The 15,207-nt window shown below is 40.4% G+C and overlaps 1 protein-coding gene across 1 annotated transcript in view; it reads left to right on the top strand.

The window, feature by feature from the left end:
- Positions 1-15,207, top strand: part of snd1 (staphylococcal nuclease and tudor domain containing 1) — a 311,160-nt gene that overhangs the window by 90,475 nt on the left and 205,478 nt on the right. The window contains exon 16 of the mRNA XM_034162933.1: positions 8,388-8,497. Within this exon, the coding sequence (XP_034018824.1) occupies positions 8,388-8,497 (110 nt within the window). The remainder of the gene's footprint in view (positions 1-8,387; positions 8,498-15,207) is intronic.

Genomic DNA, 15,207 nt, shown 5'->3' with positions numbered 1-15,207 from the left:
AGCCGCACGCTAAGTAAAATAAAGCCTTTTAAGAGATCGTCTGAAACGGACTTGATGTGTATTTAAAGTGAAGCAGTGTTTGTATATTTTTTAAAAAACACGGTTTGGTCTGCTGGCTGCTCTCCACCTCCGCAGATTTAGCAAGAACCATGTTTATTAAAAAAAACAAAACAAAAAAAAACAGATTTGATAGGAGGTTTTATGAACAGGCTGTACAGTTCATTTATCAGTGCAGCTTTTGTGGAAACGCTGCGCCCCACAACAGTTTTTCAATGGCTGTGTTATTCGCCAAATATCCACGGTTTGAGCTGCACTCTGTACGGAATGTATAAATATACACTGAATAAATCACAGTAATAAAAAGTGCAAATGAAATGTGCAATAAAAGAGGAGAAAAAAGTGTCCTGTCTGCAGACTGAAGATTTCACAGACTGCCTGGGCTTATAGTTCAGCAAAGCTCCAAAACTCGAACAATGCGAAAAAATAAATAATTACCATACCCGGGAAAACGGAGAGAGAGGGAACATCCCAAACTTAAAAATCTGGACGATGGCACAGCGACATTGTGCCATTGCTTAGGGAGAGCTCTGCCACTATTGATATTGTTTAAAAACGTAAAAGTACTTTTTATCTGATTACTCGATTAATTGATAGAATGCTCGATTCCAAAAATATTCGATAGCTGCAGCCCTAGTTTGTTCCCAATACTCCTCTCAGGTTCTTGGACCAGTTTCCAGGACACTTGCATTGTGCATGCAGGTGAAGGCAGAAATGCCCTTAAAGGGTTTGTTTTTGGCTAGGTTGTAGGGGTGAAAGGTCAAAATTGTGATTTCACTCAGGTGTCCATCAAAGTTGGCACACACATTTTGGTGAGTTCTGGAATTGCCCAAGCAACATCATATTTAACATCAGTCATTGAGGTCAAAGGTAAGATTTGACATTTTTCTCTCTGGATTCCACCCAACGTGGCATACACATGGAGGTGGCTTCTGGAATTGCCCAGGCGAGGTCAAATTAGCTAAAAGTCAACCATTGGTGTAGGTTCTTGAAATTTGCCCAAGGTTAGCCATTGGGGTAAAGGTCATGACCGAACATGGTAGAATTCCTGTTAAATGTATATTTTGGCAAATGTCAAGGTTAAAAAGTTTGATTTCCCACTGTATTTGGACCATATGTGGCACAGATGTACTGCAGGTAGATTCCAGAATTACTCTGCCAAGGTCAGCCACAGATCAATCATCTGGGTGAAGATCAAGGTCAAACATCAGGTTGCTGTAGCCGTTGCATCTTTCTGCCCACAGGTACTGTTACATAATGTATTTGGGACATGATTAGGAATCCTGAAGGCCTGTTAACAATTACAGATGATCGACCTCCTCACGCAGAAAAATATCAACTAAATTCAGGCACGAAACAAAAGCTGAAGATCCTGTTATTAAACGCTAGCACACGGGATTCATCTAAATCATTGAGTGCAGCTGTCATAAGTTAATTGTGAATATTTAAAGTGTTTGTGGTCTGATGAGGAAGAACAAAGTGTTTATGGTCATGATGTTGATGAAATGATTCCAAAGCAGTCCTGTGTGAAACGATGCAGTGCACATCTTTGAATGCAGCCAGCCAGCCTGCAACCTGAGCAGATTTTTTTTGTTCTGGCTTTATCTCAGTTTTTTTTTTTTTTTTTGAGCTTGAATAATGTAGGTTTTAAAAAATAAAATAACGCCTTGCACCTCAAATATTTAGGCTTCCCACACAAAGGCGCGTTACATCTCCAGAATTTTCCTTGACAGTTTAAGGTAGTTTATGAAGGAAATCGGAGGCTGACGAAATAAAGGGGAGCAAGAAAAGCCCCCCCCCCCCGGCGCTTCAAAGAGGGCCGGAGGTGTGCTTCAGGAGCGCCTCTTCCTCCCTGTACCGCGTCACCTTCTTGTTCTCGGTCTTGTACATACTGGCATGCGCGCTATGCAGGTTTGGTAAAAGAGTAAAGGAGTGCTCCTGTTCTTGAAAGAGAACGGGTTAATACACACAGGAATTGAGATGGTGCAGAAGGATGACAGCGAAATGATGAAAGGAGGAGAAGGTGAAGTAAGAGCTGCAGGGACGCGGGAGGGATAAAGAGACTGGGGAGTGTGGTAAAGAGGACAGAAAAAAAGTGTAATTGATGTTGAGTGTGGGGCTGTAAAACTGCTGCAGCTCGGGGAGACCGGGTTTACCAGCTTCGGTAACTTCTGCAGAGTTCAAGACTGAGGCCACAGCAGGTGAAGTGCACTTTCAGAGTTGCACAGAAAAATATGTTGCGTAGCAATCTGTCACAAAGATGAAAACCCCATCACTTGGATGTGGTGATTTACAGTATCAGTGAGAAGACTTAGCCGTCAGATGGTGCAGCTCACTGCCATTTCAGATTTTTGATTTCGGTGCAGTTGTCTTCATGCTTGCTTGTATGCGTGCAGGACAGGGAGTATGGATGAAGTGATGACGACCTTTTAGAGTCTTGTTTCTTGCAAGATGCATAGAAATAGTCAAGTTCAAATATTTGTAGCAGGTTCTGGTGAAAGGATTGCCCTTTTGAAGACTCTCCAAAACATTCAACAGTTCCACGTAGCCACTGTGGGGAGTGGCTACGTGCTTCACTTGCCACATCTGCCACACTACACAGTTGCCTTGGGTCCTACATGGAACATGGCATGGTTGTTGGTGTCAGACGGGTTGGTCTTAGTATTTCAGAAACTGCTGATCTACTGGGATTTTCACACACAACCATCTCTAGGGTTGACAGAGAATGATCCGAAAAAGAAAAGATATCCAGTGAGCTGCAGTTGTGTGGACAAAAATGCCTTGTTGTCAAAGGTCGGGGGAATGGGCAGACTGGATGAATGTGCGACTCATTATGTCAATATGGACCAACAACTCCGAGGAATGTTTCCATCACCTTGTTGAATCTATGCTACGAAGAATTAAGGCAGTTTTGAAGGTAAAAGGGGGTTCAACCTGGTACTAGCAAGGTGTACCGAATAAAGTGGCTGGTGTATATTTAGCCACACACACCCAATTAGAGCAGAAACTCAGTAAAACAATCAAGTAGTCTATAGTTCATCAAGTATTAAGGTTTGTCTGTCTAATATGGCACTTTGCACTCTTTCTCTCTTGGCGTCTTAATGGTTCTTTTAATGTCAATGTTGCAGCAGATGTTAGGTTAGCATCCACCTTCTGTTATTGTTAACCACAGAACTCCACTCTTCCAAAGCCTTCCTGTACTTGAGGACGCTTTTGCAAGTGTCCTTGTACCAGAGTATTGGCTGACCAAATTTTCTTGTTCCATCAGCCAGCTCACCATATAATAAGGCTTTAGCTGGCCAGTCGTTCTCTGTACAGCAAATGTGCCCCATCCAACGGAGGTGATTTCCAGCTCATTTGATCTCTAAACCTTCAACATTGATGTTTTCATTGACCTCCTCATTCCATACAAATCTGAAACAGATCTTGTATAATGATGCCCAAATACAGTGATGCTAATGAGACAGAACAGTGCAGGTGGCTCTGTGGGGTCAGAGTTGGATCACCAGCTTGTAGACCAGGATTTGGTTTCAGGTGTTTGCTTCAGTTTACTTGGACGAGCTGGTTTTAGCTGTTGTGCCACTTCACCTAGCTGTAAATGGGCACCAGCCTCAGTTGGGGAGTAAAGCCCCGTTCTCTTTCACAAATATGCTTCCCGGAACATCACTGTTTGAAACCTTGCCCAAATCTTGGATAACCTTAGATGGTGTAGTCTAGCATGTTAGATCATATTCGTGGACAACCGTGATCTTCACAAGCTGGTTTGTCACAGTTATAGGCTGTGACCTTCTGGGATGCATATCAGTGATACGAAGGAGGAGGATTAACCTGAAATCAACTGGCAGCCATCCGTGGAGAGTCATGGACTAATCTCAGGGGATAATCCCTGAGCTGATGGGCCTCAGATCCTCTATAGGTCTTACTTTCTCCTCTGTTTTCCCCTGCAGTGACGATACAATGATTATTACTCATCCCGTGATCGAAGATGTTAGCAGGTTGCTTGTAGTATGAGACATATTGACACAGCTGAGGCAATAAAATATGAACCACCAGAACAAGTTACGGGTGTGGTTTTGGTTCTTTGGAATGAAACAGACTCCATCCTCTTCCTGACATCTAATTTATCCGTCTGTGTTCTTGAGTAAAATTTCTGGGAGAAACATGATTCTCTCATTTTTTGCGTGCTCAACTTTTGCATAATCTGTTCTGACATGAACATAAAAGTGAAGTTTACAACATTCCACTCAAATGTATAGTCGTTTCTTTCAGTGATGTAACAAAATGTCTTTAAAAATGGTAATGCACTGGTGAAGGCCTGATCTTGTTTAATGATCGCTTACGTTAGCGTGCTGTCGTGACATGATTGCGATAGCGGAATAGATGAAGATAAAAAGCATCCCAGGATCTCCCCCCAACAGGGTGCTGCCTTCATCTCATCTAATTGACTGCTTCTGAACTTCCATCAACTTTTGGTGAGTCTTCACTTCACCCATAGCTGAAGTTCTAGCTTTGAAGTGACTGGCAAGAGATTAGAGAGCGAGAAAGATGGTCATAATTAGAACAACATTTTTAAATGTTGCGATTATTGGCGCAAAAGGCAGAAGAAATATACAGCCAATATTCAGATTTTAATATGAATTTTAAAGGGTACAGAGCTCCTGTATTGTGTTGCCAGATACAGCTGATGGTTTCCTGACTGAAAGCTCTTCAGAAATCACCAAAACACACACAGAACTGCTCAAAATATAAGATTTATATTTCAGTCAGTATTGTAGAGGCGCCTGTTGCTTAAGTGTGTCAAAAAAAGCAATGCATATGTAAAAATCCTACAGCAATAAAATGCAGCAGCCCGTTGCATCTGCTGTTCACAAGTAGCAACTATGATGCCATGTTGCTGGGTTTTGTTTCAAATTAGAGTTAAAATGTATTTTAAAAAACACACCAAACTGACCCCAATTTACCCCAAAGATATTTTTACCCACAAAATAAATTTCAGAACCGCCCAATCTGGCAGTAATGCCCAATCTGGCAATACTGCCAATATTAATTTAACAGTATCACATGCATATCAACTTTAAATTCTGAAGTTCTTTCTCTTCCCACGCTTCACCCCTACACTGCATTTTTTTTCTCCCCCAAAATCTTCTTGGTAGTTTTTGTGTTTTGCTGCTGACAGTCAAGCCAACAAACTGTAAGGGAACCATAACTTCTCCCTCAGAGGTAAGATAAAGGTTGAAATGATGTTGGCTTGTTTTGAAGTGGAAGTGAAGGTGACTCATTCCTGTTCTTTCCACACGTCGACACAGTTGAAAACATGTTTAATGATTAAAAAGGGAAATCAGACTCTGCTCACTCCGAGTTCGTATAATTAGGTTTGATGTTGTAGATAAATGGTTTTGGGGAGAGGAGGAGAAGCTATTTTGGGTGTGCACGTGCTGGGGAGGCAGGTTGCATTTAATCTGGTGGTTTTCTCACCCGTCTGTCTTCTGCAGAGACTACAGACGGACAGCAGTGACGCAGATCTATAGTGTTTTTTTTTTTACTTAAAAGAAAATTAAAATACTTCATTCTTTTTACGGCCATATTGCAGAGTTTGGAAATGTGAGCTGGTAACAGATCTGCTCATTTACAGTCCTGGCGGGAATTATTGGCACTCCCCAATGAGGTGCAGTATTTTATATGTTCAGAAATAAATGGGAATTATGGTAACTAATTTAGTATAATGTTAACAGCAGCTACAAAAACATGGTTTTAAATCATGTCAAAGCAGATGTGGTGATGATAGATGTGCTGTATACTTTAAGAAACATTATATATACATTATATAGGTTTTGTTAATATAGGCAATTTAATTAATGAAGATATTCAACATCAATCTTAAAACCTTAGTGTATTCTACTATTCGTACTTGGTGCATGGTTGTAATATGTTTTAAATGAATTTGTTGTTCTTCTGTATGACTAGAGTTCTTGGCAGAATCTGCATTAATGGTAAATGGCCACCAGGTGGAAGTATCGCTTCATTTCAAGAACCTTCAGCACAGGCTGCTGTGGAACATCGCCAAATGACGACCAACCTGCTGCTTATATTAGCAAATTATATATTAAATTTGAATTTATTATTCCACATTTTGAATTTTTGAGGTAGTTTTATAATCTTTTAAACTTTGAATTGTGCAGCACTTTGAAGACTTTTTTCTTTGAAAGTGCTTTATTATTATTATTATTATTATTACTACTATCCTTGATTCAATAAGGCAAATGTCCAGGAGTTAAAGCCATACACTCAAAATTGTAGTGAAATAACGCCACCAACAACATTACAAGCTGCAGGATTTGCTGTGACAGTCCTCTGTGTGGGTTTATGTGTGTAGCGATCACTTTCCGTCTCGTCTTTGACATCAGATAAAATAATATCCTGTAGTTTGACCCAGATGTTTATCGGGATGTGGGGAGGATGAGTTAATATATCTTGGTGTGGGTAGAAAAATTGGCTTTGCTGAGTGGCTCCCTGGCCTGGTTTAAATGGTGCATAAAGAAGATTGTGAACATTTCTAATGGATAGTGGGAGTAAGTAGGATGCCAGTATATGGCAGTGTCGGTGTTGGACAGTTCTAAGGGGGGATTATCGCGTTAGTAGCTGACCAGTTGTTTTATTGCTGAATTATGCAATTTGTTTGTTGTTAGAGGTTAATGCGTACATTTCTCGTTTGTTAATATAAGTCATCGGGTGTCTTAAAAACAAAGTGTGGACAAAAATGCCTCATACTCTGAGGTGATTCATCCTAAAAGTCCCATTTTTAGGTGTCTAAGAAATGTCCCATTTCTGCTGCTGTTTCCCCCACACCCTCTTCGTCTACAGCGGGGTCTAATTTCCATCTCTTCAGATGTCAGATTTCCATTTCAGTGACACACGTGGCAGAAGTCTAATACCGGCCTACATTGAGCTTATTCCCGGGTGGTTGCTACACATATAAATTTTTGGACTTTGACGCCGTTGGACATTAAACCTCAACCATACAGGAATAGATCGATTAAAATCAGATTTTGCATAAAATGACTTTAAGTAGGTTCCTTTGACATTGCAGGAATAATTTTTGGAATTTGGGTGTCTTCCTGTAATTTTATGTCAAAGAATGAGGAACCATTTTAGTTTGGTTTTTTTTAGATTTTCCGAAGCAGCTCAGATAGACTAATTAGTGCATCTGTCATCTGTTGTAAAATTTACATAATCTGCACTGCATTTGGTGCAAACACGATCAGGGAGCTTATTCCAGCCAAGGTTAGCTTTATGTAAAGTAGTTCCTAATTGAATTGTTTTAACTTGATTTCTGTATGTTGCCTCCTACAGTCTTTGCTTTTGTTTTGCTGAAGATTCAGTGTTGGGAGCCCTGTCGTAGCTGGGACCAATCCAAGGAGACACTCAGCAATATCGCCCTCACTGCAATTACCTTCTGCTCCCATTTTGTGCTAATGGTGCACAATATTTTACCTCCCCTGTTGCCTTGCCCCTCTTCAATATCTTGTCTTTTTGTGTATCCGTCATCTCTGCTGTTCTCTCTGGTACACTGCTCTGGGCAGGATTTCCCAGGTGGAAGCCCTGTCCTGAAAATAACTAAAAATAACTTGAGATGATCTTGGCTACAGGTCCTTCATCTTCCTGCTCATGCCATGAGATTTCCCCTACAGTTTATTGATTGGGGAGGGGGGGGTTGATGGTTGGGTACTAACCCTTTGACACCTGAGTTGGCAGGCCCCTAACATTTTCTTATCACTATTTTTCAACAGAATGGCAATTTAATGAGATTGATGTAACTCAAACCTTGACCGATGCATCCAGCCTTAAAGTTAAATGGTCAAACTGGCTTCTGTGAACCAATGACCATTAATTAATTCAGTCTTGTCCGAATTCAAAAGCAAGAAGTTACTGGACATCCAGTTTCTCACTGATGCCAAAAAATCCTCCAAAGTCCCAATGAATCATCCTTTTTTAATCAAACGTACAGGTACATTTGGGACATTGGCATTATCGATGGGAATATGTGATGTGATTTGATTTCATTTCAGCTGGTCAGTGCTCAAGGTGAAATTACCAGCTCCTTTCTGATATATATGAAAATAACTAGTTTTATAGAGTTTCATGGCTGAAAGGATTTCTAATAGATGGTAGCTACAAATCTGTTCACTTGAAGACAGTTGCTTCAGGATATTTAATTTATCATTCCAGGTCAGTCTGTTCCTTGTTTACTTGGTCAAATGAGCCTCAAGCTGCTCTCCTGATTAGCGGATGCACTGCCTTTAACTCCCTGCCATTGTGTTATGTCTGGTTAGGTATCGAATGTCCACGCAGTTCCAGGAATATGCCTGGGGGGATGCAGATGGCGGAACCCTTCAGCGACGAGGCCATGCTGTTCACCAAAGAGCTGGTGCTGCAACGGGAGGTAAGAAACCACCGGACCTTCTAGCCCTGGTTTCCTCATCTTTCTGCTGGATCCCCACCTGATGTTAGTTTGACCTTTGCATTCTTAAGCCGCGCTGACACTTGCATGAACATGCATGCATGTCGTCGTGACGATCCCACCCGCTGTGTTCCCAGCTGGACGCCGTGCTTTGTTCCACCGGCTGCCGTGCACTCTGCACTGGACGCTACGTATATAAAATAATTATTTTTGTATTGGATTAATCATTTTCTCTCCTAGCTGTCTGTTGAACGGCTCTAATCACTTCCAGAGGACTGCTCTAGCAGCGCTGTTCACATGTGCACACTGAATGAGCTGGAGAAAGCATTTGGAGCCGTCTAAAAAGGTCATGTTTATTTTGTAATGGTTTGGTAAAACATTTGCATGTTCTTTCCTTCTTGTCTGCAGCTGTTAAAGTATGTTTATGATAGATTTAACATCACCGTTAAAGATAAGTTTACTCTCCTGCACAACACGGGTCATGTAAGTGCGTGAATCAAAGTCATGCAAGTGTCAGGGCACATGTACACTTCACTTTCATTGTTCTGGTCGGCCCATTTTCCAACATGCAGTTGGTTTTTTTTTTCATTTTCCCCTCCTTAGGGCTCATTTATTATTTTCCATGTGAGCATATGGTGGCATTTTTGGGATTGGAGCATGGTTAGTGTTGGTGATTAGCGGTGTGAATATCTGCTGACTGGTCTATGAATAAGTCATAGAACTAAAGTTACATCCAGGTAACCAAAAGCATTTGTATCTGAGTATTGGAATTGAAATCCATCTCGCTACACACACACACACACACACACACACACACACACACACACACACACACACACACACACACACACACACACACACACACACACACACACACACACACACACACACACACACACACACAAAACCATTAAATGAATCTTGCGTTTAACAGTGTAAATGAATAGGACACGGTTGAATGGTGGCGAGTAGGAATTTTCCGACCATGAAGGATATAATGATCATTATGCATCAAACCAAATATCAACTTAAGTTGTGAAAGATTTTATTTTTGTAAATTTTAGGCCATTGGTTTAATACGTTAATTAAACAGTTTTCACAAATTAGCTTTTATATGTGCCTCCAAAGCTGCAAAGGTGGGGTAGGGAAGCCACTTCCAGCTATCTCCCAGTTTATGGAACGCTCACCTACCAGTTGATCAGTGCTAGTGGGCTTTACAAACCTCCATCCACTGTGTGCCCGCTCATTCACATGCTAATAGGTTTTTATAGGGAGCAGTGAATGGAGCAAAGCCATGATGGAAGCAGCTATAATCCTGCCACCACTTATCCAGGCCACTCACTCTCTCTCTCTTGCTCTCGCTTTTCTCTCCATTCCTATCTCAGTATTGAAGAGCTTTTTTTAATGTATGGTGGCTAATTCTACTGTCCTCTGGTGTTTAATTGTCATGGAAATGTAGCTTTGGAGAGCACTGCAGGTTGGCTTTTGTCAGCATGCACGTGGGCACGGGACGTCCAATAACACAGGTTGGATCACGAAAGCATCACATGTAAGCTACGTGGGGTTTTGATTAATCAGAACCACTCAGTACGGAGCAGATGCATATAAATGCGGAGAACGTAATTGTGCGTCTTTGCACAGCTCTTATGCACAGCTCTTATGCTAAAGATTAAAGTATTCCCGCAGTCACACTGATGTGCACACGCTCACAGGTTTTATCCCTTACCAGTCGTTGGCGGTGTCAGCAGGTTTTTCCACAGGTAGGTGGGAGTCGGCAGCGTGTAATGAGTCCGGGTTCCAGAGCGGTGGCTGGACAAATGGTTGTGCTGCCCCTACTGTTTGTGGGCTAATACAAACACAAGCTCACAAGCAAATAGCTTGGAGCAACAAAAAAGTCACGTTATTGCTATTTGAATATCATCCCTTTGCTTCAGTGGCACAGTGTTAAGTCTTGCCTCCAAGACAATTGTTCACAAGGTCCATGGTTCAAAGCCCACCTCCCCAATGCCCCAGTAGCCTTGTCTATCTGGAGCGCCATCACCTAGGCCAAAATTTCAACTTATGTATCTACACCGGATCTAAAAACAGGATCAGCTAAAAGAATCATACAGTTCCTGTTAAAATATTGTACTTAATCTACTCTCTAAGTCTACTCACATGTGACTATTACTTTTAGAAAAATCTAAAATATAAAAAAATATATAAAAAAAAACCTTAATTATTGAATTAAATTAAAAGACATTCAACATCAATCTTAAAACCTAAGTGTATTCTACTCTTTGTACTTGGTACATGGTTGTAATATATTTTAAATGAATTTGTTCTTCTGTGTGACTAGAGTTCTTGGCAGAACCTGCATTAATGGTAATGGCCACCAGGTGGAAGTATCGCTTCATTTCAAAAACCTTGAGCATAGGTTGCTGTGGAACATCGCGGAATGATGACAAACCTGTTGCTTATATTAATAAATTATATATTAAGTTTGAATTTATTATTCCAAATTTTGAATTTTTGAGGTAGTTTTATAATCTTTTAAAGTTTGAATTGTGCAGCACTTTGAAAACTTTTTTCTTGAAAGTGCTTTATTATTATTATTATTATTATTATCCATGATTCAATAAGGCAAATGTCCAGGAGTTAAAAAGCCATACGCTCAAAATTGTAGTGAAATAACGCCACCAACAACTTTTTACACATTAGTGGGATGAAAGTGTCAAAAATTTTAATTCTGTGAATGAATTGGAGCAGATATTACGCAATAATGTGTATAAGTACAGTTGTGTTGCCAATCTGAATAATTATTTAGGTATGTCCAGCAGTTCTCTTTTTCAGGGTGGGTCCTGCCACAGTTGCGGTCCTTCTGGGCCTGAGTGCATCAACTCTGGAAGTTATTTTGAAAACTGGATTTCATTCTTAAAACGCATTTGTCAGTTGTGAGTAGAGCCACTCATCGACTTCATTGATAAAGTTTTAATATGGCTGTGATTGTGGAAAAAGTGAAATTGTATTGTACAAAGTGGAAGACGTGAAGGAAAACCAACTGACTGCAGTGGCGCACACACTTCTGTTTGGAACATAATTTCTATATTTTATTATGAAATGGTTAGCATGAAAATAGATTTCCACGAGTGAGGGAGAGAGAAAATAGAGTGCAGGAGCTTTGATGAGTTGTTTGTGAAGTTTTAGCAGAATATGAGAAACGTCAAGCTGGCGGGAGGGAACTGGTCTAATCCCCTCGATGCCTCCTTCCGTGTTTTCTGTCATCCCTGCTGCACTCCACAACGCGCCAGCCGAAACAGGTCGTAAAGGCGTGTACTGTTCAGGCGTGAATGGGATTCATTTCATTTCATTAGCATAGGACTCTGCTGTCAGATTATCTCTGAATAGATTTGATTGCGAGCGTGTGCGACGACGTGCAGAAGGTCTCGTGTGAATCACATTTGATTTGGGTTTGGTGGCGTATTTATTTGCATTCATCAAATAATTTTCTCGCTCACTGTGGTTCTCAGCCGTTTTTGTGACATTGTTGATGCTGGTGCTGATGACATATTGGCCGTTTATTACTATACTTTCGCTGCTCTATAATCATTTCATCTCTTTTTCCTGTCTGAAATTGAGCTTGGTTGAAGGCATCAACATGTTTGTTTTCTTTATGCTTCTGCAATTTTGGACTCTGTTCTCACCGATTTCTTCCTCGCTGTCCTTTTCCTCCCCATAAAGCACTTTGCATTTCTGTTCTAAGATGCACACAGTGTTCATTTATTTTGGTTTTTCTTCGGTGGTGAGTCTCGAGTCTTTGACAGTTACTTGGTTTTATGGAGCGCTTGAGTTGAAGTAGGGTGTCAGGCATTCTCGAGTCCAAAAAGTAGACCAGAGACTTGCAGTTATACCTCAAAATCTGGCAGTTTGCTGAACTCATGAATTCTATGCCATGTGCAGTATCGCTTGTACTGGCTGTACTTATTACTTTGCAACACAGTTAGCTTATGAATAAGCAACTACCAACCTACTGTGGCATAAAATATGTGCCATACTACTGGTCGGGTGTGAATGTGCAGTTAGGGATGGGTATTGAAAACCGGTTCCTGTTACAAACTGATAATAGTCCATGGGCCAAGCACTTTTTTGGGTACCACCTAAGGGGAAAAAAAACGATACCAGCCTCAGTGTACCATGGCCTACACAAAAATGTATGATAGCCATCCCAGGGTGGTAGCTGTACCCAGGTAGGGATCAATAAAGAATTACACAGAGGTCAAACTTTAAAAATGCTCCAATCATGTTGAAAACTATATCACATTACTTGTCTGATCATAATGATTCCAAAAAGGTATAGTTTGGACTATCTATGACAGAATGTTCTGGAGTTATGGGGTAAAAACAGCAAAACTGGTGACAAAGGTCAATTTCAGTTTGTACAGGGGTCAAAAGTTAAAGTTGCACCAATTTCAGTAACAAATTATGCAAATTATTGTTTTGGGTTAATAGGGTTCTAAAAAGGAATAGTTTGCACCATCTGTCATGCTTAGTTATCATGTTACAGGGTAACATATGACACATGTCATAGAATCCAATGAATGTTGACCTTGTTTGACCTTTACTTTGGAGACAAAGTATTCAGCACAGTCAAAACTATTCCATTTATTAATCCTTTTATTTCATCCAATAATTTGCATCATTTTTTGCTGAAATTGGAAGCAACTTTAAATTTTGACCCCCTGTACAAACTGAAACTGACCTTTGTCACCATTTTTGCTGTTTTTACACCACAACTTCAGAACATTCCGTCATAGATAGTCCAAACTATACCTTTTTGGAATTGTTATGATCAGACAAATAATATCATATAGTTTTCAACATGATTGGAGCATTTTTAAAGTTTGACCTCTCTTCATTGAGAACAATTCAAACAAGAAATTTGAATCTTTCTCTGTACCACACCGGAGTTTTTATTCGTTCCTTATAAAATTTTCGTGGGGTAGCGCACACGATGGCTCTCTGGCGTGAGCTGGGCACACTTCGCGGGTTTATAAACTGAAGTTTTTGTCCCTCACACCTACGTTCTGTGGACTCTGTTGGAACTTTTAAGGAGTAGCTCAAACCTGTTTGTACAGATTTGCTTTTAACTAGTTTTATGTTATTGCCATTTTTAGTTTCTGTATTTTTATTTCTGTGTTTTAATAATAATATCATCTGTTTTGTGAGACTAACTGCGCAGCTCCAAACGCTGTGTGGCTCTCTGGGGGTAAAGTTGGAAAGATAGATTTTAGTAAATGATAGCCTTCATCAACACAAGCCATTGATCAGAATTGGAAATATTGGGATTTCTTGTTGATCTTCAAGATGTTTCACCAGTCTTCTTCTTCTGCATGATGTAATGCAATTTGGTGTGCAAGTCAGGCTTGGACTTTAAAACTTCTTTTGTGTTGTAGGATGTCGGTCACTGGTGCTTGATGTATATTGATGTGTGGTTTGGCCCTTGGAGCCAAAATAATGACCTTGTCGTGCTTGTTCACTTATTGATCCTCACATCCACAACAGGAATAGCCTATTAATCAGTTTGACCCTCAGATACTGTTACAGTTAAAAAAAAAAAAAAAACTGAAATACTGTCCATCCATAGAGGGCGCTCTAATTACTGATGTCATTTTGAAATGCTCTACCGCCAGTATTTTCTGTAATTATTGTATGGCTTTTGCCTTACAATATAAAGCGCCTTGGGGCAACTGTTTGTAGTGATTTGGCGCTATATAAATAAGATTGATTGACTATTGGCCATTATTTGGTCGGGTAGAAGAGCACAACCCTTCTCGTTAAAGCTTGTCTGTTCTTTGTCAAGGTCCTCGTCCTCACGTTCATAGATATTCATCAGTGAAGCTCACAGTTGGACACCTTGTCCGTACCTTGTTTAGTCCTCGGGGAGGGTGTTCGTGTGTATCTGGGATATTTTCTGTCATGGTGACGCGGTCTTTGTGGTGGGATTTGCATAATGTTCGCAAGTTCCTTTTTTTTTTTTTTTTTTTTTTACCAGCTTTGATGTACTTTGGGAATCCGTTGCATTTCTGTGGTTCCGGTAATGTTGTCGTATATGTCAAGACATCACTGGGAGATTTTCTGGCGTGTCGAGGTTGTGTTATAGTTATGCTAAGATTGTTTTTGCACACGTGACGTGGCATAACCCTCGTGCATTACGTCATCCAACTGCGCTTGATCAAATTTGTGGGCAACCGCGATCTTCGCACACTTGAATGTCCGTAATAGTGAATACAGGTTTAAAAACTCAAATCTAATAATTCTCTATCCTAGCTCCTGGGAAATATAAAATAGCAACCGTTTCCTGTGTTTTAATGTTTTACAACAAACTGTCGTTTACAGAACAAAATTTACTAATCACGACTTCACCGAATTGGTGAATGGTCTCATTCAGAATTGCGACTTTTTGAGGAACTATAAACACAGTGTTAAACTTTGTCTTTGTAGCTCCACATCCTTTTCAATTTCTGTTCTTAAACTGTCAAGCAGCTGCGTCTTAATGTCTCGTGATGTCGAGGCATAAAAGGCATGTGAGGGACAGGCCCTAATTTTTGGCTTTTCTCCGTGGTGATTTAGTGCCATTTCACGGGCCAAAATGTACTTTTAACTTTCAGACTCGCTCATTTAAAAATGAACAAAAATACCCCCTACCACCGCCA

The sequence above is a fragment of the Thalassophryne amazonica genome, chromosome 22 (assembly GCF_902500255.1).
Source record: "Thalassophryne amazonica chromosome 22, fThaAma1.1, whole genome shotgun sequence".
NCBI classification, from domain to species: domain Eukaryota; kingdom Metazoa; phylum Chordata; class Actinopteri; order Batrachoidiformes; family Batrachoididae; genus Thalassophryne; species Thalassophryne amazonica.
The sequence above is the reverse complement of the archived record's forward strand: the minus strand, read 5'-3'. Positions and strand labels throughout refer to the sequence as shown.